General features: G+C 55.5%; 8 protein-coding genes across 8 annotated transcripts; 2 read left to right on the forward strand and 6 right to left on the reverse strand.

Moving 5' to 3' along the window:
- Positions 1–18: 18 nt before the first annotated feature.
- Positions 19–2,130, reverse strand: C8Q71DRAFT_755366 (uncharacterized protein). The gene is given in 6 exon segments (XM_047923541.1): positions 19–88; positions 101–292; positions 375–682; positions 745–1,453; positions 1,507–1,651; positions 1,716–2,130. 4 exon segments carry the CDS (start codon positions 2,059–2,061, stop codon positions 395–397), a joined length of 1,488 nt encoding a protein of 495 aa, XP_047779994.1. The 5' UTR covers positions 2,062–2,130; the 3' UTR covers positions 19–88; positions 101–292; positions 375–394.
- Positions 2,131–2,331: 201 nt separating this feature from the next.
- On the forward strand, positions 2,332–3,678 carry C8Q71DRAFT_570148 (uncharacterized protein). Its single transcript, XM_047919430.1, has 5 exons — positions 2,332–2,651; positions 2,719–2,724; positions 2,783–2,916; positions 2,980–3,388; positions 3,456–3,678. The coding sequence occupies exons 1-5, from the start codon at positions 2,428–2,430 to the stop codon at positions 3,643–3,645; spliced, it is 963 nt and encodes a 320-aa protein (XP_047779995.1). The 5' UTR covers positions 2,332–2,427; the 3' UTR covers positions 3,646–3,678.
- On the reverse strand, positions 3,455–4,823 carry C8Q71DRAFT_898841 (Clavaminate synthase-like protein; the record flags this gene model as incomplete). Its single annotated transcript, XM_047928781.1, has 3 exons — positions 3,455–4,139; positions 4,189–4,305; positions 4,365–4,823. The coding sequence occupies 3 exons, from the start codon at positions 4,821–4,823 to the stop codon at positions 3,711–3,713; spliced, it is 1,005 nt and encodes a 334-aa protein (XP_047779996.1). The 3' UTR covers positions 3,455–3,710.
- Positions 4,824–6,729: 1,906 nt separating this feature from the next.
- Positions 6,730–10,132, forward strand: C8Q71DRAFT_755372 (autophagy-related protein 13-domain-containing protein). The gene is made up of 6 exons (XM_047923542.1): positions 6,730–6,751; positions 6,810–7,333; positions 7,383–7,839; positions 7,896–8,485; positions 8,537–9,010; positions 9,083–10,132. The coding sequence occupies exons 2-6, from the start codon at positions 7,211–7,213 to the stop codon at positions 9,647–9,649; spliced, it is 2,211 nt and encodes a 736-aa protein (XP_047779997.1). The 5' UTR covers positions 6,730–6,751; positions 6,810–7,210; the 3' UTR covers positions 9,650–10,132.
- C8Q71DRAFT_755378 (uncharacterized protein) lies at positions 10,090–11,483 on the reverse strand. The gene is made up of 4 exons (XM_047923543.1): positions 11,092–11,483; positions 10,937–11,037; positions 10,720–10,886; positions 10,090–10,664 (listed from the first exon to the last, which is right to left on the reverse strand). The coding sequence occupies exons 1-4, from the start codon at positions 11,227–11,229 to the stop codon at positions 10,510–10,512; spliced, it is 561 nt and encodes a 186-aa protein (XP_047779998.1). The 5' UTR covers positions 11,230–11,483; the 3' UTR covers positions 10,090–10,509.
- A 1,749-nt stretch (positions 11,484–13,232) lies between these two features.
- C8Q71DRAFT_755384 (uncharacterized protein) lies at positions 13,233–14,070 on the reverse strand. The gene is made up of 2 exons (XM_047923544.1): positions 13,832–14,070; positions 13,233–13,776 (listed from the first exon to the last, which is right to left on the reverse strand). The coding sequence occupies exons 1-2, from the start codon at positions 13,979–13,981 to the stop codon at positions 13,315–13,317; spliced, it is 612 nt and encodes a 203-aa protein (XP_047779999.1). The 5' UTR covers positions 13,982–14,070; the 3' UTR covers positions 13,233–13,314.
- Positions 14,071–14,709: 639 nt separating this feature from the next.
- On the reverse strand, positions 14,710–19,312 carry C8Q71DRAFT_755386 (fungal-specific transcription factor domain-containing protein). The gene is made up of 8 exons (XM_047923545.1): positions 19,068–19,312; positions 18,994–19,011; positions 18,824–18,934; positions 17,181–17,789; positions 17,062–17,131; positions 16,014–17,007; positions 15,756–15,959; positions 14,710–15,685 (listed from the first exon to the last, which is right to left on the reverse strand). Exons 1-8 carry the CDS (start codon positions 19,199–19,201, stop codon positions 15,198–15,200), a joined length of 2,628 nt encoding a protein of 875 aa, XP_047780000.1. The 5' UTR covers positions 19,202–19,312; the 3' UTR covers positions 14,710–15,197.
- A 297-nt stretch (positions 19,313–19,609) lies between these two features.
- Positions 19,610–22,034, reverse strand: C8Q71DRAFT_755395 (cytochrome P450). Its single transcript, XM_047923546.1, has 12 exons — positions 21,782–22,034; positions 21,594–21,726; positions 21,348–21,536; positions 21,150–21,298; positions 20,986–21,101; positions 20,815–20,926; positions 20,744–20,757; positions 20,507–20,696; positions 20,371–20,452; positions 20,191–20,316; positions 19,993–20,133; positions 19,610–19,929 (listed from the first exon to the last, which is right to left on the reverse strand). Exons 1-12 carry the CDS (start codon positions 21,981–21,983, stop codon positions 19,857–19,859), a joined length of 1,527 nt encoding a protein of 508 aa, XP_047780001.1. The 5' UTR covers positions 21,984–22,034; the 3' UTR covers positions 19,610–19,856.
- Between the last annotated feature and the right edge of the window lie 287 nt (positions 22,035–22,321).

Here is a 22,321-nt window from a genome sequence, read left to right on the forward strand (position 1 = left end):
TACTAAACTCAAGTATGTATGTAGCATGCGTAATCCGCACTACACTGTACATACATCGGCCAGAATCTCTCTAGGTAGCAGTCTAACATTTAATACATCAACCCTACAAGTGAGCGGGCTGGCCTAGTGCTGGAACTTCGTCGGCGTTTACTAACTAGTCCTAAGCCGCCACTTCCGACAAATGTTCACCAGGGCCCCGATATTGAACACATGCTAGGCAATACGACCCCGCTGTACTCCCAGTCCCAGCGCAGGGCCAGCCCCTCGCGCTTGGGTATACATATTAAACACGCTGTGACGACTGTTATTGAGTCGTAGGCTTACTGTAATACAAAAACGCCGTTCAGCAAATTCCTTCACTTCAGATCAATCACATCGCACCTACCGACACCTTTCATTCAACATAGCCGCAGTAATCGTTCAACAACGGATAGCCCCGCATGAGCCACTCCCAGTCTTCGCACCCGAAGTCCTGAACCGTTCGGAATTCAACTTTTGTGTGAGACCAAGGTTCACTCATTTTCACCTCGCCATCTACACGCTCCACTTCGCGGAAGCGCCCCCAACGGCCTATCATCCTGAGAGACGGGACGGCATCAGTGAGTTCATCAACCGATACTACAATCGGACCATCTTCGTCGTCCCCGATATATGCAAAGGCAAGCCTTGGAAGGCTTGCCCACTGGAGCGACCGAGATCAGTTCTCTCTTCCCGTGTATTGGACAACAGCGCGGCATGACGTACCAGCTCAATCCACGGGCGGCCAGGGTCCAGCGGGTCCTCCACTCCGTACCACCCTGGACCTAGACGTAGCGCCGTGACGGTCTTGGGGATTGTACGCGTGAAGTGCACGAATGCGGCCCGTCCAGAGTATCCAAACTCAATGTCGAGACCCAAGACCTCCAGACCTGGCAATGACTCGATAGCCGACAGGACAGGAGCCAGATTGGTAAGGTGTGCGGCCGCCCCGCTGAAGTCCAGACACCGCAATTTCTTCTTCGACCGAATGAAGCCCGCCAGCGCATCGTATCTGATCTCGCCCAGAGGACGGTACACATAAAGCTTGAGGTGTGTGAGGAAGGGAAGCGCAGAGGGATTTGCACCCATGGCAGCATAGAGATCGTCTGGTCGTTGGGCAAAGGATTGTATGTGCAGCGACTCGAGACGATCACAGCAACCAAATACGATTAGGATGCTGCCAAGATTTTCATCGTCGGTGCAGTCGATTGTGAGATGAGTCAGATGTTGCAGGATAAATACGGGGCATACAAAGATAGCCTGGCTTGGCACGGAGAGCTGGGTCAAGAATCCTCTATATGCGTCGAAGAGGGGCGCAAGGGTACTGTCAATCAGAGCCGCCTCTGAGCCCCCGCGATTTCGTTGCACGAACTGCAGGGAGACACTTGTTGCTCGCAACTGTTTGAGACTGTGTATCTCGCTCAGACACTGGATGCTGAAGGGTACGATTGAGAAAGACGGTGCATATACAAATGAGATATGACTCACGGCAAGCTGTATTCGCAGAGACGATTGCACGTCGATGCTAGAGTTTTCAGAAGTTCGTTGTCCGGGATACTGGACGTCCGAGAACTGGTGTGCCACCTGAATGTACGCAGATTGTGCATGGCGCCAAGAGCTTTCGTCAGGCAGCCTGTATCCGATATCACGCATATATTGGAGATGCACGAGGAACACAGAGAACATATGCGGCTTACACAATTCAAAAGTGGCCTTCAAGTTCTTATCCACGAACGCGAGTACGTCAAGATGTTTGACGTACGACGCAAACATGGAATTCGTCATGATGTGTAAGAGCACACAACACGACCTGCAGCCGCAGTCTTCTTCGACCCATGGAATGTCACGTTCAGCTTGCCAGGCTCCGAATTGAATACGGAGTGCCGAGAAAACCATGGGAGCTGCGATGTCGTGGAGAAGCTTGGAAACGGCCAGACATTCCCGCATTGTGGCAGAAGGCGCGAAGCTAAGGATAATCTGCCAGAGTTCTGGTGGCAGTCGTTCAATCCAGCCAGCTCCGAATCGTCCGACGGCCTCAGCCATGATGGTCGTGAAAGAGAACGGGAGTGTCTAGAAATTGAAATAGCGCGTAGTAAGTCAATTGTACTGAGTGTAATGAAAGTATGCTATGGTACTGCACCTTTCCCTGTCAGTCCAATCGACCTTGTTTCAAGTTTACCGTGACTGTCACTCTGCAAGGTTCAGACCGACGGTGCGCTGAGCAGCGCTGTAACGATAATAGACGCTTGCCGGCTGTTATCGTCTGCAACGGAGACTACGCTGTAACGGTCGCTCAATAAGCTCGAGTTTCCTTTTCGGGGGACCTTGCTTCATAGCGTTGCCACAGCCTCGGCTGCCAGTGGTGTGACGTACCCGTCCAGTCTGAGCGGGCCTAGCCGCCTACTGATCATGAGTCGGAGGCCTGAGGTGTTCTTTGTCCGCATAACGTTCTCGTTTATGCATTCAGCAATCATGTCTGACATTCGAACCGAGAGCCAAGTCCAGCCGTCGTTGGTACCTCCTCTAGATACATCTCTCTTCAACCCCAGTCAGATCGAGCTTGAGTTCCTCCGCACGGCGGTGTCAGCGGATGACGAAGACATGCGAAGGAGAGTTGTTGAAGTGCAGAAAGAGTGAGTTTGTCATAACGGAGACAAAATACTGGCATACACTACAACTCATTTTGCTATGTTATCACAGAGCATAGTACGCATGCTTAGTAGTCGTGTCCCAGTGCGCGCGATGATGCGACCCAACGCACCAGTGCAAAGTATCCTTACCCATGCATCCTCGGCTTCCACCATGTTGCTCTCATGATGTCCGGAAATCCGGTCTACGCAGCCGTTTTGGAGAGCGGGAAGAACGGTGATACACTGTTACTTGATCTTGGATGTTGCAGTACGTCGTCACTGTTCAAGTCTGCAGACATCGTGAACCCTGAAGGAAACCGCACACGCTCAGTGGGAACAGACGTGCGCAAGCTCGCACTCGATGGCTATCCCGCGGCGTCCATCCTTGGGTGCGACTTGCGGCAGGAGTACATCGACCTTGGGCACAAGCTGTACCGGGACCAAGAGAGCTCAGAAGTTCGCTTCTTCACCTCTGATATATTCGACGTGCTGCCGTCCTTCACCCAGCCGTCTGTAGGGGCGGAACACCTTCGTGGCGTACAGGTCACATCGTTATCCCAGCTGCGCAGCTCAGTCACACACATCTACATCGGTGCTGTCTTCCACTTGTTCGACGAAGCCACGCAATATGCGGTTGCTTTGCGACTTGCGGCGCTGCTGAAGCGCGAGCGCGGTGCTATCATCTTCGGGCGGCATCAAGGTTTGGAACAGGAGGGCATGCTAGATGATCACCTAGGCAGGTTAGTCCTATCCAGCGACCAGTGTTGTTTGATGGTCCCACAGATCTTCTGATTGATGTTCGCACAGGACACGCTATGGTCATTCAGAGCGATCCTGGCCAATTCTCTGGAAGAAGGTCTTGACCGAGGCGGAAGGCGCCGAGTTTGCTGAGACAAGGGTCAAGGTGGAAGCAAAGCTCACAGATACCTTTTGGCAGCACGTCTTCGGGGAGAAGCGGCCCGGTAGTATGCTCGTATGGAGTGTACAAATCGTATGAGAGCGCCCCATAAATGAGTCACGGTCTCGAGGATGTCGGATGTGCATGAACGGTATTGACACCGTCTATGGGATACGAGAGGGATTTGCGCGCGGTAGCCACCACCACCCAATCCCGGCGGTCCATCCGGAGTTCGATGGTTGCTGATCGTGCCCCAGGACGACGTTCTCCACGCGGTGCCACCATCCTTTGGGTATGAACAACGTCTCCCCTTCCCTCAGGATACAGCAGAATCCGGAAGTCGACATCGCTTCCACGGAACGGCCAGGTGTATCGGGTGCTGCCATGATAGCGAACGCGTCTCCGTTCTGAGATGTCGCGAGCGAGAGGCCGATGGAAGACGTGTTTCGCAGGGCGTGTTGCCCATCGGCGCGCTTCACGAACTCCGAGGCGTGAGGAGGGAGGAGAAAAATGTGCTTCGCGTGACGTTCAGGATTTGCGGAGGCGTACAGATGGTAGAGATTGAAGTATGGGTCATAATGGAGAGGCGTGACCTAAAGAATCCATCAGTCGACGAAGGGTACAACATCGAGGATCACGAACGGCGCCTGCGGGCCCGATGAAGAAGCTTGTCTGATACAAGTCAGCTTTCACAGGGACGTCTTTGAGTAATGGAGCGAGAAGCGGAGGCGGCTGTATGAGCTGTGCAAGAGCCGGTATCTGTGCGTCCAAAATCATCACCGTGAGTCTATCATGCTCTGGATCATCGAGTGACTTACGTCGTCGCTTGCCCGCCATTGCGCGAGGTAGAGCTGTCGCCCTGCGACTTTACCGCCGTTCGATTGGTCGCTCTCGATCCAATTGAGGTACTGGCCGAGTGGCAGGCTGATGTGTTCAAATGATCCAGCCGTGGCGTCGTCATAGCGTCCTAGCTCGACGTCTATGATCCTGTCTTCTGCCTCGCGAAGCCGGCGGAGCAACTCGTGCGCCCTCGACTTACCAGTCGAAGACGGCCGGTGAATATGCAGGGGAATTGAATCAGACGACGTGGCATGACGTAGGAACTCTTGAGGACTGTCAATGTCGATCGTCAAGGGTGGCACCGGTGCGGCTTGCACGCAGTGTTCCTTCAAGGTAACGTCGGCCGCATCTGTGTGCTGCGACGCGATCCTCCGCCGAAAAACGTGCCGACCGGTTGTGGATTGACGGAAGGAGCGAGAAAAGGTTTTTGAAAACATCTGTTGGTGTTTGTAACCCAGTTAGTTGGACCGCCCGTAATAAGATAAGGAGTACCGCGAAGTTTGCTTTGACATGGAGCACACTGTAAAGCCAACATACCTGTACAGTGTAAACTACGGGTCAATTCTGTTGCACAGTTAAGCTCAAGCTCCGCCAAATACGACCCCCGGGTGGTTCCACAGATACCACCACTGCGGCAACCAGTATTTGATTACAACAGTCGCAAGAATGTCAAGGAAAGAGCCGTCGATGTGTTGTATACCCTTGAGTTAGCGGGTTGCGAACTTGAAGCTGGAGCTGAAGACTTGCTGAAGACTCAGCGCGACTGCCAGCCTGGATGGCAGCCGCGCGGGAATGCCGCTGCGCGCTGAGGCGCCGTGCTCCGGGACGCGACCACGTGATATTGTCGCGTCGCGTTCGATCGCAATTGCCATTGGTTCTTGCGCTGCTTCCCTTCCTCAAGTTTTGCGGTTATTCATGATCATCCTGTGTCAATATTAAACGTACGGAACGTAATGAACGCATAAACGCTGCGCAGAGTCCATCCAAATCTTCGGCTCAACCATCACCTCCGCGTCGACCATTTAGCACCTCTTTCGCCTTTAACGACCTCCCCGAGACTCTGCGCTCCAGGCCTCCGTTCTCATATTGCGCTGCAATGCCATCTGTACCAAGGTAAACACATCTGATACAACTTTCTGCGCATACATGCTTATTCTTCCCGGATGTATGCGTCCGTCGGCTACTGAGCATGCCACCGCCAGCCGATGTCTCATTCTTCTTTCAAAAGTCCTTCACGTATTGAAGATAGTAGTCTGGGTGACGCACCAGTCTCGCACATGAGCCCTGCAAAGACGGATCAACCATGGAGTTTACCCTCGAGCATCGCCTGCCCGACGAGTGGAAAACGGACGCCAGAGGTTCGGGATTCATGTGTGCTCTTCCTCATTCCGTATATTTTGGCAACAGGGCCCCGTCAAGCAACCAAATACAGGACCCCAGTCCAGACAAAATCCGGCCATTTGAGACGGGTATACCTGATGCCATCCGGACAAAATCGACATTCATGAGGGCGGAGGCCTGTGTCAGCATCCGGACATGGTTCATCCAACCCCGCGAGGCCTGATCCTGTGCGGCCACCTTGAACGTCCGTGTAGCGTCGAAACACAGCCTGCATGCGCAAGGTCGGTGTCATGACTTCCCTGACGTCGAATGCCGAGCAGCCATAGCCATCCCGTCGGTGCACCGGTGCTCGCTAGCTTGCGCAAGCATCTCAAGGCCTGATCCTGCATTTTGGACATCAATCCGCTCGTACCAAGGCCTGATGTACAGCAGCAGCGGACAATCCTCCCTGAGGCCTGATTTAATCCCAACAAATCTAGATGTCTACGTCCAGGCAAAAATGCCAAGATCTCGGGCGGCAGGATCAGGCCTCCCCAGCAATAACTTGCAAATACTGATCACAACGGACTGTCGCAGAGCCTAAATCAATAGGTGAGTACTCGGCGGCTCAGCAGTACGTACTGTAGCGAACCCAACCCGGATGTCACCCGGCACAAACTCATCCGGGTTGTCAGGTTCGCCACAGTATTCAATAACCACGGGGCTTACATAGGATGCAACATTGACTACGGTGACCTGATGCGGTGCCTCAAGTGGCGGAAGATTGCCTGAGAGGTGCGTAAGTATGTCGCTCAAGGTATTCCAGTCATGTGCAAACCTCTGTCTTCCTGTATGGCAGAACACAATGAGGTAAGTCTAAACTTGCGATATCATCTACGCGGGCGCGCGACGTACATGACAGAAAGGTATCGCACGCCGGCCGGAGTATGCTATCTCTTTGCATCGCTCAAGATCTGTTTGCTCATAAGTACTTTTTCACAGACTCGTGTGACAGACAGGATGGCGCGCTTGGACCCATAACGAGGTATGTGTTCAGGTATAACATGGATTAGACCAACTGTGACTCAGCGTCAGATTATCAGGGTGGCTGACCGTGTATCGGAGCCTAAACCGTTCACTATTGACGTGCCACCTACATCAATCCGATTGAGCTCCGCTGGCAGCCGGTGGCACGAGGAGAACGGTGAGCGCAACAATTGCGTCGTTCTCTCGTCGCTGACCACCTGTTTCCGCTTGCGGGTGGCATAGAGGGTCGAGGGATACATTTCGGCCATTTGCTGCGTTCGTTTCCTCGCTCTCGCGCCGTGGATCCAGAGAACGTGACCGGCGGAGCTTCGACGAGCGGCCAACCCCAGCCTGTGCGGACTGGAGCTCGTGCGATCCACGACCACTTACAGCCTGAACACTACCTGTCTCGCAGCACCGCCCTCATGCCTTGCCCGTCGCCTCGCCTTGCTTTCTGAACGCTCTGCCCAGCTCTGCCATGTCCAATGAGACCCAGAAGGCCGACCAGATAACGTACAGGTTCTACACCAAGCTTACTCTCGTCGTCCATCATGCCAGGGCTACCTCGGAAGCACCAGCAGAGGCTAAGCTGGACAAGTGGGTGAGCGAGGACACATGTATATCGCTGAAGCACTGCTGACGCCCGGCAGTTCAACTTGGAGACACCAGACCCGGAGATATTTCGAGAGCAAACCCGTAGCTATCGCAGCATCTCGACTGTACAACCCGTACCCGGATTCCAACTACAGGTCCTCCTGTGTGTCCCAGAGCTGGCCAGCAACCAGGTCCTCGTCTACCATGCCCCCAACTCATCGAGGCTCCGCATCGACCCGACACCGACGCACATCGTACTCGAGTCGTGGGACCTCAGCTTCCACCCCGAACCACTACACGCGCGCCGGAGCGACGACCGCTCGGACATCACGCCGCCGACCATCTACAAGCACGGCATCTCGCTCTTTAGAAGCATCTTCACCCTTCTCCGCATCCTCCCGGCGTGGAAGCTTGCGCGACGACGGCGGACGGGAGGCAACCGGAATGGGAACTTTGGCATCGAGCTACGCATTGTGGGGCAGGGACAGAGTAGAGGGGAGATTCTGGGTTTCGGTGCGCAATGCGGGCATTGTATACATGCGTAGTGAGTCGCTGACACCTGTTGATAGACACGCCACCTGCGCCAGGGGCGTCGCCGCTCGCCAAGGAGGTGCACGCATTCGCGCCCATTACGCACCCGACGGGCTCCCTCTCCCTCTCTGTAACATATCTCACAGCACCGCACTTTGAGCTCGATGCTCTCGAGTCGCTGCTGTCGTCGCGCTTCCTGTCGGACGAGGGTCCGGACTTCACGCCTACGCTGGCCAAGAACCAGCAGCGGGACTCGCTCTCGACCTCTCCTGGGAGCCTGCCCATGCGCACGTCATTGCCTCGCTCGCCTCCCTCCGCGTCATTAGCAGATCGCTTCGTCGTCGCGCCTCCGATAAGCTCGCGGACCACATCATTCCCCACCGTTGGCGGCAGCAGCCCCCGCATGCAGAGTGTGGCGTTGCCTTCCGGAAGCCCTCGCATGCAGAATGTGGCGTTACCTTCGGTACGGCGGCTGTCGAATGCAGGCATGGGTACAGCAGGCTCTGCGTCAGGCCTATCAGACGAGTCATCGCGGCAAGGTGCTGGCTCTATCAGGGATGATGGTCCAGGCGTGTCCGCTTTGGGTGTTCGGTACCGAGTGGAGAGCTTCGGAGGAGGAAGGGGCACAGTGAGTACTTTGTTGCAACTAGCATGCATTGCCTGACGATAGACTGCATAGGAGTACTCGTCGGCTCAAGGACCACTGCCTATTCGGCGCCAACCCATGAACCCTATCAACCCCTTCAAGTCGTCGACACTCTCGTCTGGCTCACCGTCGACCCACTCACCTTCACCGTCACTACGCCAGACCTCGCCGCTCTCCTCCCTACCTGGCGGTCCTTCCCTGCCATCGCGACCCGCTCACACGTCGCCGACCTCCTCACGTGCGGGCGCGAGTGCTGTACCGGTCGCCGTGAAGGTATCGTCATCCCCTGTCATCCCGTTCCGACCGTCACCGCCGTATGCGCCGTCCAGCCTTGGTGATCGTCGGTCATTAGCCAGCGCTGAGGGTGTTGCTGGCGGCATCTCAGAGAGTCCGGGTGGTACCAGGAAGCGATACTCAAGTAGCTTCGGCCATCGTTATGCCGCCACAGGAGGAATGGGCAGCGAAGGCAGCGCAGGAAGTGGTCCTAGGGAAGGGGAGCGCGTGGCTGTGAGTGTCCGTCCGGCCTGCTTATATGACCTGGCCATCGTGATGCGAATCATGCTGACGATGTCCCAACAGGGCGCTTCTTATCTGAGCGCGAACACGGACGATGACGATATCTCCGCATTCGTGCAGGACATCGATGCGCGGAAGCCGCTGCAGCGTCTGCGCGAGCAGAGTGAATCCTCGCCGGCCGAGTCTCCGGTGGAACCTCAGAGTGCAGCGGAGCCGGAGAGGCCGTCAGACTTACTCTCGCGCGCACGCACGCTCTCCATGCCCGAACCAATGCTGGCTACGGAAGCCGCAGTGGATGAGCGGCTCCGCGAGATGAGTGACGCGTTCATGTCAAGTTTGCGGGGCCTCGACAGTCGGCGACGTGCGCGGGGCGGCATACCTAGTCCCGGCGGGCGCTCCACTGATGCACGGGGTACGAGTGGCACTCCCGTTGAAGAACGGCAAGGCGGTCTTCCCCTGGACGGTGCCAGGGTGAGTCCGGCGAACATCGGACTGCCCGCGACCTACACCCGCCCGAGGATGGGATCCACAGCGAGTATCCGGTCTGGCTTCAGCGTCGCATCTGGAGAGGTGCTGGGCAAGATGGACCCGGAGGTAGGCGATAATCCTGGGAGAGGCGGCGCATCCTAGGGGTTCACTTGCAGGTAGATGGAGTGAAGGAGCCCCTGAGACGGATGTCTATCTATGCTGCCTAGACGTCCGGAGCCTCAGCTATTATTGGACTCCGGCTAGAGAGCGTAGACCTCAACGACCTCGATGACGATGATTATGGTGTGTATATATGTAATCCTGTATGCTTCCTCACGTTCCGGCATTTCGCCCCACTCTGCATTGCTCCGCCCTACCTACGACGAAGGGCCATCGAGGCTGTACTTTTACTGGGTGGTATAGTCCGTCATCACTGTCTCACATTTTTCCTTTCCTTTCATTCGTCATACTTATGTAGCATGCAAATTCTCGGAAGGACGGTAGTCGGTGTTCCTGCATATGTTCACTTATTGCTTTGCATATGTCTAGCATACCCGCAATATCAGACGGCCATTCATGTTGTCGTATACTAACAAGCATTCGCACAATCCATTATCATTTGGGTAATACTCCCTATCATGGCGACCACTGGGGCCTGAGGGCGTCCGCGCTTCGCAGTAACTTTGAGCGCGAAGCTTTTTGTACGTCGTCACGATGTCACCAGCGTCGCTCACTAGATATCCTACCTCAAGATTCGGTGTGCTGGTTATTGAACGCATTCCTGGATCATTGGTGGCTCGTCTCAATCTTCATGCAGTCCCAGATCTAGAGCAGTATAGCATTGGCACTGTGAGACGACAGCAAATGCATATGCACTCTCCAAAAGCGTGATACGAGTCTGAATAACAGCCATTTCCATGTCATAAATAATTCGCGCCAGTAGGTCCTTCACGGATTCTGCGGCCCCTTGCTCTTCGTAAACAAGGCACGAGCCACGAAAAGCGTCGCCGTTCCCACCAGCATTACGATCTGGAGCATGTTGACAAGGTCACATTCGCGATGATAAGCATTCCAAGGGTCATGAAGGCCGCTGCACGAACGCCCCAGGCGAATCCGACTCCGTGGTTGAACAGCTGGTTCAGCATGATGGGATATACCGCACCACCGATCGACGACCCTACATAACCTGTGAGTAATCTGGAATGAGCGCAGATAGAAGCCTTGCAGTGTACCCATCAGAACGATGCCCATGGCAAGAGCCCGTCTTCTTCGCCAATGATGCGATTGTACAGACAGCGCCGGAACAACAAGTAAACCAGTGCCAAGCCCACCGCTGATACCCTGAGCGAGTAGGAGTTCGTAGTAGCGAGTCGGATTCGCAATGGACAGCATCATTAGACTGGGTATATGACTGATAAGTGTTATCCTGAAGTAGCGGATAGAACGTACGAGAAGACGTAGAGGAGGCTACCAGAAATCATGATGTGATGAAAGTACCCTTGGTCGAATAGCTTGCCCGACAGCAAGCCCATAGAAAACAAGAAGAATATCTGCGGAGATTAGAGTCCACGGCAAATATGTCTCGTACGAAGAGTTCGACTTACCTGTAGCGACCCGATACAGCTGATGTTCGATGAAGAGGAAGTCTTCTCGTTGACATAGTAGTCTTGGAACACTCCGTACGAGAAAGCAAAACCGAAGGTGCAGAATGCCACGATCCAGCTACCAGTCACAGAGTTCATTAGAGGAGCACATGTACCAACACGTACGATTCCAGGGCGGAGTCGTGCATCTTGTGCTATCACCACGCTGTGAAGATATGAAGGAATGGAAGTTGTCTCAGACAGATGTGTACCCGCCAGAAGTTGTCTACATATGTAGACCGACCAGAAGTTATCTACAAATGTAGACCGGCCAGCTGAGCATACCGAGCGGCAGCGAACTACAGTAGGTGGCACGACCGGCGAACACGCGCCACTCACACCGGAGACACGGGCCGGTCGGATTAGGGTTGTCCCATATTCAGCCGAAATTGATTCCTATATGGTGCAAGTACGACAAGGTGTTAGACCACCCAATATACCCCAGCATAAACGTCCAGTCTACGGTGACCACCATTTCCACGAGGTAGGTGAGCAGATTCGATTGCCTTTACTGTCACACTCGAGCGCTGTCGTCGTCGAGAAGTCGAGACGCGCGTGCGCTATCGGCCGGTGGCTAAATGTACCCTCCTCCTCCTCCTCCTCCTCCTCCGAACGGTAGGCGCCGCGCGGAGGCGTGGCAATTCATTACAACGACTGGCGAAGATACTTATAGCGCACAAAACCCGCTATCCTACGAACGCCCGGCCCGAGAAGGACCAGCCACGCCAACAGCACCCGCGAGCTCAGCTGTACGAGCCGTGAACCCGTTCTGGGCAGCCGCAGTCATCAACTCTTCATGGAGGGCCTCTACACACGAGAGCTCGAAGGACAAGATGTCCATCTGGGAGGTGAGAGTCTCTGCACGCGCCGCGGCGCTCTCTAGGGCTCCACGGACCTTGGACTGGCCTGCGAGCTTCTCAACGTGGGACCGAGCGGCCCTGGGGACCGACGCGAAATCGCCGACGAGGTCTTTGAAGCTCTTTGAAGCGTCATCGAGGCGGGCCCGCTTGTTGGGGCGCGATGAGGGCGCGGTGACGGGTTTTTCCTTGTCCTTCTTGTCTTCCGCAAACACTGATGTTAGCTTGGGAGCATCAACGGGGAAGGAATGAGGAACTTACTCCCTGAACGTTCCTCGCGCCTTTTCCCAGCAAACGAGGCACCCCCGAAGTAGCAACCAGCCTGTGCTTGAGCACAGGCGATGCACGCTACATCGTCGGGATCCGCGAAGATGCACTCGCGTACTTCGACAAACCAGGAAGCGCACCGGTCGCACTGGGGGCCGTAGGCTACTAAGTGTGCACTGGTAGTCGAAACTGACGATCACTCACCGTCTTCGTAGCTTCCCAGATCGCCCAGGCGCGGGCCTTGCGCGCATCGACAGTGGTCTCAGCCTTTGAGGCTGCGGCGGGCTTCAAGTGGTCCAATAGGGCTGCTCAATTCTCGCCGCCCGTTCGTCGGTTCGTCGGGCACCTGCCCCGTAAGGCAGGTAGCATCAGATCCGGATCAAGCCCGGCAGATTCCCGACTAATCCAGCCACCGCCTACGGACAATGGCGCTCAACGACTCGTCGATACTTAGCACTGACCGATACGACCTTTCACCAGCCAGAGGACGAGCCTAGGGTGACTCGGAGCTCAAGCGCTCAAGCGCTCACGTCCTGGTTGGTTTACCGTCGCAGAGCTGTGAACGGCGATTTCGAAGTTAAAGAATGTAAATGTAAGATGCATTACATAACATTTTTAGCAGTCAATGTAGGTTATTGTCGGGACAGATGAGAGAGCGGCAGGGGAAGAAAAACGCGATGAATAGCCCGACTAGAAACGAGACTCAAGACTGTGAACTGACAGCAGTGAACGCGCGCGTTAACGGAAAGTTACTGCTGACTACCTATGTGATTATGTAAGCCCACTGATAGCGAGCCCTCGACACTGTGTACATGCATCCCATAGCAATTGGCAAGATTCAGGTATTCTGTGGGTATCGTACACATCCGACACCTCGTACGTAATGTACAGTCGGGAAGTGAGCTGACCTGAGCTCGTTCTCTCGTTGGTCCTGCCGCTTTCGGTAGGCGGTGGCTGGATCAATCGGGAATCTGTCGGGCTTGATCCGGATCTGATGCTACCTGCCTTACGGGGCAGGTGCCCGACGAACCGACGAACGGGCGGCGAGAATTGAGCAGCCCTAATGCCTCAACCTCGCTATCGCTGATGAGTCGTCGGGCTTGCGTTTCTTTTTGCCCTTGTCCTTCTTGGGGGCGGGAGCTTCGTCGATAGACGGGGGGGCTTCGATAAGGCTTAGGCGGCGCTGTTCAACCACGATCCCGTTTCCTCCTCGACCAGGGGCGCGAGCTTCGGCGGCCTCGGCGCGCTTGGCGCGCTCCGCAGCTCGAGCCGCTCGAATGCGCTGCTCTTCTTCCTCTCGGACACACTGTTCTTCTTCCTCCCAACGACGGTCTTCTGCCTCTGCGCGCTCGCGTTCGTGCCGCACGAGGACACGAGCGAGGAGCTCCCACCCGGGGGTGCTCTCGGCCACGCGATGGGCAGCTTCGGGGTTGCGCCGAGCCGCCTGATCGACCAGCAGGCTGAGTTGGCCTGCGAGGTCCTCGGGCATGCATACGCCCTTTGCACGGCGGTTATATCGGTCCTTCGAAAATGAGTTAGCCCAAGTCTGCTGGTGAGCTAGAGTACGAGATATTTACAAGCTGTGAGTACAACCCTTCGAGGTACTCTTCGATGTCGCTGTTATTTTCAGGGCACTGGTGCTGATCAACCCAAGTGCGGAATATGGTGAGTGGGTCCGAGGCAGCAGCAGAAATGGAGTGAGCATGGGAGTAAATGGAAGTGGACATGGTGAAGTAAACAGTCTGGACTCTGAGATAGCAAGCAGCACCGTTGGAGGTGGGGTATGGGCTACTTATAGGGGGGTCTGCAAGAACCATATCTTATCTATCGTGTTTTGTCCTGTTTGCTTTGTGCCTTTGTATTCAAAGCCTGTAGAGACCTCCACAGTGGGTACATGAGCGTGTTGGAACTCTGAAACCCGTCTACGAAGATTGGTCCCCCTGGGAACCTTTTCTGAGGGTGTTTGGGCCGTCCGAACATCCTCAGAAAATGGTGTGTTTCAGCCAAATTTCAGCATGTTCGACTAAAACACGTTTTCGGAGCGTTTTCTGGGTCCGTCAAATCTCAGAGAAGGTTCCCATGAGCGACTTTGTAGCATTGTCGGAGCCGAGCAACCTGGTTCGCCCGCGGTGCTCACTGCATAGACTACACTGAGCAGCCCAAGCCCAATATTGAGCCCACTCAAAGGTGCCCAGAGGCTCTCAGCACTCGCAGCTCGGCACCACTCCGAAGGGTGGTGCGAGCTCGACTCCGAGTCGTTCCCGGAGGAATATGTGTCGCATACCGCGAGTCAGAGCCAGAGGTCGTAGGTTCAAGTGTCATGCGCTCACAAATGAGCCACGATACACCATATATTTTGTTCGGGTCGAACGACGCGCTCGACGCGGCCCACGACGCGCTCGACACCGGAGGCGTCGAGTGTCACGAGCCCGTGGCGAGCGCTCGGAGCGCTAGCGTCAACACGCTGCTATCGACTCAGACCGCCACCACCATCTCTTCGACCGCCAGCACTTCGGAAAGCCACCACGAGTGCCCGTCTGGCAGCTCGGATGCGCGCCCTGCCCGAAGAGTAGGCGAGCACGCATTTGCGACTGGCGGACTGAACTGGCGGCAGTTCAACTAGCGGCCCTCGACGACTCGGACCCCCTGGCAACTCTGAGTCTCTACGGCTCTGGCGACAGTAAGTATAGGACAAGGAAGTTTGCTACCGGCTGCCCTTCCAGTCCCGCCGACTCAGCATAGGACGACAAGATATTGTCGCCAGTTGACGACGATTTAGCGTTCAGAACTGACTTGAAAGTATACGACATTGCAGCAATACACAAAGCAGCGTGCAGAGCACAACACATGAAAGCAATTCGATGTTCCTACATAGCTACATACAAGATATGTACAAATAGTAAACACCACGATCATGAATAACTCGGACTTATATACAATGACCTAGGGAGAAACCATGCCCACTGGACCATTTCCGTTTGATGTTGGTGTCATAGCGTAGAACCCGCCACCCTGAGGCTCTGCCGATCCTCCCAGAGTCGGCGACATCAACAACGAAGTCATATCGACGGTCCCATCGTTGAGCAACGCAAGGATATCGCTCTGCGACATGGGCAACGAACTGTCCGTTGACATCAAGTCCAAGCCGTTCGACGCGTCCATGAAAGAGGAGATGCCTCCGAACCCGTTCTGTGCGAGCGTCTGTGTAGACGGATTTGATGCGAATGGATTTGGCTCTTGGCTTTTGGCACGAAGATCCATGAAAGCATCCGTGTAATCTTCTGGACTGCTATGGTGCGAGGGTGAGTCCGCAGAGTGAGCAGGTGAACGTGCGGTCGACGGTGTCTTCTTGCGAGCAGGCCGTACCCAAGCGGGTCGATTGCTCGCTCCTGGGCATTCATTGCGCGCAGCATCCAAAGGAATCGCGGTGACTAAAAACCCCAGACGAGCCGATCAGTAAGGGCACGAGTAAGGGCACGACAACGAGTGGCGTGTACTTACGCCTGCAGAACTCCTCCAACAGATCACCGGAGCGTTGACCGCAGATATAGCGGCCGCTGAACCGCTTCAACAAACCAACAGACGAACGGAGAGCCTCGAGACCAGGAGCGATCAGAGGTTGCATATTCTCCGGTTGGCAGCACAGTAATACTGCCACCAGAGTACGACCGGCAGCCGTAAGCTGATGGATGACATGTACCCCATCTGGATGCACACCGTATGTGAGCACTGGCCCACATGAGCGTGACTAAGACTTACAGTAGGTCATCAATCCCTTCGCAGCAATGTGCAGATGCGAAGATATGATCTGGAGAGCACATGCATGTGCAGCCCGCATCGCCTCGACCTCTGCGTCCGTTTGCTCGATGGTTCCCATCTGTGTCCGCTCCGCGACCATCTCCGAGAAGCGATGCCGATGTATGAGCATCCGCACATACTGCTGAGCACAATGCAAACGATTCGCTTGCGTGACTCGCAACACGTCGTCGCTCGTCATTGTCTCCACGGAGTGCGCCCAATGAGGAGGGATGGACCGCACGATCTCGTCCAGCATCGCTTCCTCTTCGCGCAGGTCTCCCATTCGCTTGAAGGGCCCCAGGACCGACGATGCCCGGGCGAGGAACGCTGAGCACCCTTCGCCAATAGGTCGAGGAGGCGGAATGTCGACGACCGACTCCAACACGATGAACATGCGGATGCAGCTCACAAATGCGCTCATGCGAGTCTCCGTCTCCGCCGGCTGTGCTCCAACGCCCTCGCGCGTGATGAACTCGTCATCCAATATCGCAGGCTCGCCGACGTCGCAGTCGCGCAGACGGATGACGGGCGGCCGCCCGAAGTACGAGCTCGCCTGCTTGTCCCACATGTAGACGCACCAGAACGTGCGTTTCCGCACCTCGTCTTCGATCGGGTCGAACACGTCATAGTCATCCACGGAGCGGTGCAGCCCGATGTCGATCGAGAGAGTAACGGCTTCCGCGAGGAGCCCGAACGCCTTCGAGAGCTTGCCGAGACCGACGGCATACACGCCCGCAACAAGCACGCCCTGGACTGTATAGATCGTAGGTCTATCTGCACTCGGAAGCGTCCGCAAGCGGCCGAAGAGTTCAAACCATTGAGTGCCGGCGCTATTCCCATCGTTGGGATCGCCACGCACGCGAGGATCGTCGATGTGACGAGAAGACAGACAGCAGACCGCCACCACGAAGGCAGCGAATCCTGGTTCGCCCCATTTCCGCGGGTTGCCGTAGTCCTATGAGTACATCGCTGAATAGATGGTTCCAACAAGTAGTGATGGAGCGCCTACCGCAAGGAACGTCGGAACGTGCAAGAAAGGCAGCAAATAATAGCTGGTCGACAAGAAACATTGCACAAGACTGACAGAAATCAATACCGGAGCTCAAAGCCAATGCAACCGCAACAAACCTGTCCATCAGCTCCGGCGCAATGAAGGAAGTGATGAGCTTCCACACGGCCTCCGGGTTGTTGTCCACCCTCTTCGACGACCGATCCGGGAACCAGTCACTGACCGCTTGCCCGTTCTGGCTCGTCCACACCTGCGCCTGGGCCTGCCCTCTTTCCAGATCGGGCTTGACCGCCATGTTGTGGCGCTCCACCAGCAGATCCAAGAGTGGCAGACCTGACGTCTCGCCCTGCCACCGAGTATACCCCTCATCGTCGAAATATAGATATGAGGACGACAGCGACATCCGCGCGCTGTCGTCAGTGAGATTGTCGACCACTATGATGCCGCTTTGCCCGCCCGAGAAGCTGGGGCTGGAGTGGCGCGTCGCCTTGACGGGCGCGAAGAACGTCGACGGGTTCATGAGGGGGTAGGAGTTGAGGGAAGGCGGGGGGACCGCAGTCGGGAATATGTGTGTCGATTCGGCGAACGATGCGTGCGGGCTTGTGCTCGGGTCGATCGGTGAGTGTGGGGCAGATGCACCTGCGCCACTCGCAGCAAAGACGGCGGGAGGGATGGCTTGAATCAACGTCTCCAAATGGTGCATGCGATCCTCGAGGGTCGCGGCACGCCTATCAGAGCGGAAAGTCAGCGATGTTCCAAGAATAGGCGCAAACGAGGTCATGATGGTAGATGGAAAGACGAGTATTAGGGAAAGGTGTGCCTTTGCAAGACATCCGCTCTATGTCCGCGAAACGGTACAATTAGGTTCTAGAGCGCGGAGGCAGAAGCATTATGCCATCTTGGTAAGCCACAAAATCTGAAGAATGAACGCGACGTGTGCGTGGATCTAAAACCAGTTTCGATTGACTGGTGCAGATGGGATCTTCAACCCCTGAATGGCGATCTGTGGCCAAAAGGACAGAGCCTTTCCCCTGGTTTTGTGAAGTGACGATATAGCACTCGCCACTGCTAGCGATAGTACGCCCATGTGAACGGGTACACGTCACAGCATGCGACCGGCCAGGAATCAGACTGATAGACTTGAATTGATGACTCCAAAATGCACGGGTAGTGCTTAGCCAACACACCACGCGACGGCAATGCTAGGGCGGTTGAAAGGACTGCTGGGCAGTGATGAGGAAAGAGTAGACATGGTCGCTTTCAATGACCAGGCCCACACCACGAGACTCGCTGGGGCACGGTTGAACCTGCTCGTCGCGCAGAGTTCTGCTAGTCGCGCGTGCCCACGACGCTAGGCTCCGACTTCGACGGATCCACGGGCGCAACTCGTTCCAACCGCTCGCCCGACGTGACCCGGGGTGTGAAAATGGTAGCGCCACCTCTGGAACCGTGTATACCAGCGCATGCCAGGACTGAGCGTAGGGATCGTACAGAAGGTGGGGAGGCCAGATCCCAGCTTGGCGACATATTCGTCGGTGGTGATACCAACCCGCATGTATCCCCGCATGTATGACGCTGTCTCGGATCTTGTTGGTGGGCACCATTGGTGGGTTGAGCGTCCTGAACACGCAGATAGGGCTGGTCACGGTATCTCGGCCTCCCGTAGACCAAGGCGCTCAGAGCAAACGCCAGAAATCGCACAACGGCACACCGCGCCACCATCGTCGACGCTCGGAGCCCCCGGGAGAGAGAAATGACTCACTTTGATTTGTGCGGGTGTGTCCGCTTTCCCGGCTCCTCGAACGTGCATGACGAATTGGATGTGAGGCACGACTGGCATGGGTGACCCTCGTCGCACTTGATCCTACGACGCCTGTCCCAGTATGTGAGCTATGGGGGTAAGCTCCCGGAATTGGGCAGCATGGTGCTCACCGACACCGATCGCACGCTCTATAGTTGCAGGACTTCGGTGAACACATATCAGATGATAGTCGACCGCGACGAACCTGCTAAGCTTGAACCGCCTCTCCTTCAAAATAGAGCTGGTGCTGGCGACCGGAGTAGACGATAAATTCGAGGTCGACGCTGACGCCGACTTCTCCGCAGCTTGCTCGTCGCTGTTCCCGTTCGCTGGCGGCATGTTGAGAGTAACTCAAAGTTGACTCAAAGAGCAGAAAAGCTGGATCGAGGAGTGGGAACGACGAGCGTGATGACAAAGTCGCCTTCAGCCACCGACTCATGCGACCCTCCATGCGGGGATAGCCGGGCCGGGCCGCCCCTCAACTCAGCGCGCCTGAGGCTGCAGTGGCCGGCTCCATTCTTGCCACAAGTTGAAGGGCTGCGCGGGGATAATTGTAGTTGCGACCAAACCGGTATAGTCAGGGAGCACAGAACAGCGAAGCAGAGAGCTCAAAGGACACACATAGTGTTTGAAAGCAAGTGAAGAAAGATGGGAACGTTGCCGATTTCATTTCGAGGTTTCTTATCCCGCTCAACCTCCGCACCAGCCTCGAGCGAGGTCGATGCAAGGTCGATGTGGTGCCTCGCCCATTGCCAAGCATGCGTGGCAAATAACCGACTTTCTGCAGGTCTCCGGAAGGATGTTGGGTTGCCGGAAGACGGTGCACATGCGTGCAACGGAGCATCCAAATGACGTAGAATCGATTTCGACGGACTAGGCAGCATACTGGAATATATTACCATCACAAGAACATCTCCTTGGAATAACAATGGGTGCTGTAGCAAATACCGAGCAAATATCCAAACACTCTTTCCTGACCATTGCGGAATCCAAATCATAGTGCAGGGATCATTCGCTCGACGTTGGGGAACCGAGGTGTCACACGAGCACGGAATGGTTGCGGATGGCTGCAGGCGCAAAGTACTCTCGAATCAGAAAAACACGATGACTGATCCAGGATACGAACCCACCCAATGAACCCATCAAATGTTGGGTCAGGTTCGATAGGAGTGCCGTCGGCATTCAGAGCTTTGGATATCTCGAACAGCGCGAGAACGGATGCAACGGCTATGAAAATCGAGTCCTCCGCAAGACCCCTGCCTGGACACACGCTGGGTGGCAAGGATCAACGCCAAATCTCCCTCTGCAGGCACAGTCGCGCGACTCACCGCCGGCCGTACCCGAAGGCGAACTGACGAGGATCCGGGTTCAGCCCCGTGTCCTTGCTTTGCAAGTATCGCTCCGGCTTGAACTCGAACGGATCAGGATACAGTGCGGGATTGTGCAAGATGCCCCTGTGTGACCATCGTCACGAGAAGCTAACGAATCAGTGAACGGAACCGACTCACCAATTGTTGACCAAAATCGTGGCCCCCGCGGGAATGTGATACCCCTCATAGACATCGTCTTGTACCACTCGGTGCGGCAATCCTTCGACAATTTGTGTCAGGGTAGTACGGAGCGGAATCGATCGGATATACTCACCAATCGGAGCTACGGGGTTCCATCGGTAGATCTCGAAAATCACAGCCTGCACGTACGTCAATCGCTCGAGATCCTCCCAGTCCGCCAGATGACCGGGTCCGAGTATTGTATCGAGCTCATTGTGTACTTTGCGCTGGACCTCCGGATACAGTACCATGGCGAGGAAGAAGGCCTCCACTGCGGAAACGGTCTGGAGACAAATCAGGCAAGGCGAAGAGGTTGTATGAAATTACGGACCGTGTCTGCACCAGCTGTATCGCGTTGATAGTATTGGTGAGCGGCGCATAATAAAGGACACCAAGACGTACCGGAATAGATTGAGCTTGACATGTACCTGAATAGCCGGTCTTCTTCCTCAGTACGATTCGGATTTTCCTCGATGAGGCTGGCCGTGATGGACGGCTTGGCTACACCTTTCGCCTACAGAGGTAGTGATGATTTGAACACGACCGAAGCTTCGCGGAGTAAGTATCGCCTACCAATTGTTCTTTAACATACTCGAACGGCTCGTCCCTCAGGCTCTCCGTAGTCTGACGCCATGCCTTCATCTTTTGCTTCCATCCGGCACCGGGGAACCACTCAGGCACATATCTCACTGTGGTTTATAAGCCAGCATCCGGGACGATCTATGGGAGGCTCGTACATGCAGGGATGATGTTGACCAAGAAGGCTCCCGGCTCAGCCGCCATGCAGTACTCACTGTTAGCACGCTCGGCGAGGCGGACCAGAGGGTCGTCGAGGCTCTCCACGGAGTAGCCGTGGCTGACGCCAAAGGATATGCTTGCAATGAACCTGCAATCAACATGAACACCGCGCCCTACATCATGTGGTTGAAACTCACCATCGTATGTGAGACCAAAGATCCTCGGGAGTGTGCAGCAGCTTCCCAAGGAATCGGTTCATCTTCTGCTGCTGGAGATGGCGGATCTCGGCGGCTTTGCGCGAGCTCAATCCATTCGCCATGATCCTCCGTCCCTCCCGGTGATAACTGCCGTACCCGCACACTGGCAAGAATGGCCCAAATCCCATTCTGTGCACGAGCTTCGCTCAGTAATGATCTGAAGAGGCTAGGCTCTAGATAGCTTACAGCTCGCTGGTCGTGATCTGGACGGGTCTGTCCGAGTATATCGCGCTCCGCTTCTCGAGAAGTTCGTTGACGATCTCGGGAGAGTTGAGCAGTATCATCGTTTCGCCGGGGACGGATAGATATACTATGCCGCCTGATCGAGAATACGTCAGTTTCAACCTCCAGAACATGTAGTACAGAAGGCTCACCATAGATCTCGCCCCACTTCGCAAAGGTGACCCACGAACTCTTGGAGGGGATCTGCAGTGCATTGCCGATGATGGGTAGCCTTCGAGGACCAGGAGGCAATCGAAGTGTTAACCGGCGAATTACCTGACGATACAACAGGAATGTGAGTAGACCAACGCCGAGGAGGACGTGTGGCATCGACATCTCGTCAAAGATAGACATAGGATTCGCCGCGGCGAAAGGACGTTGGAAGAATGAAAGACGAGCAACCCTGGCGATATATGAAAAAGCCTCTGACCTGTATATGTATACCCACCGAGAGCGCCCCGCCGCGCCCAAATCGCGCCCTCAACTCAATGTCCACGGTCCCACAGACTGATGCCGATCCCTGTGCAGCGCTTGTGATAAGCGAGTTGTAGCTAGTCCGGCGATAGGCAAGCACGCCGCACCAGTGGTGCATTCCATTCGTCACATCCGCAAGGTGCACCGCCTGAAGGAGTGAGTAGTACTGGTCGTGCAATCCTTTTGAAGTTAGCACCCCGTACGGCGCTTGTTTCGGT

This window comes from Rhodofomes roseus, assembly GCF_022264815.1.
Source record: "Rhodofomes roseus strain CIRM-BRFM 1785 chromosome Unknown C8Q71scaffold_8, whole genome shotgun sequence".
Classification (NCBI taxonomy): Eukaryota; Fungi; Basidiomycota; class Agaricomycetes; order Polyporales; family Fomitopsidaceae; genus Rhodofomes; species Rhodofomes roseus.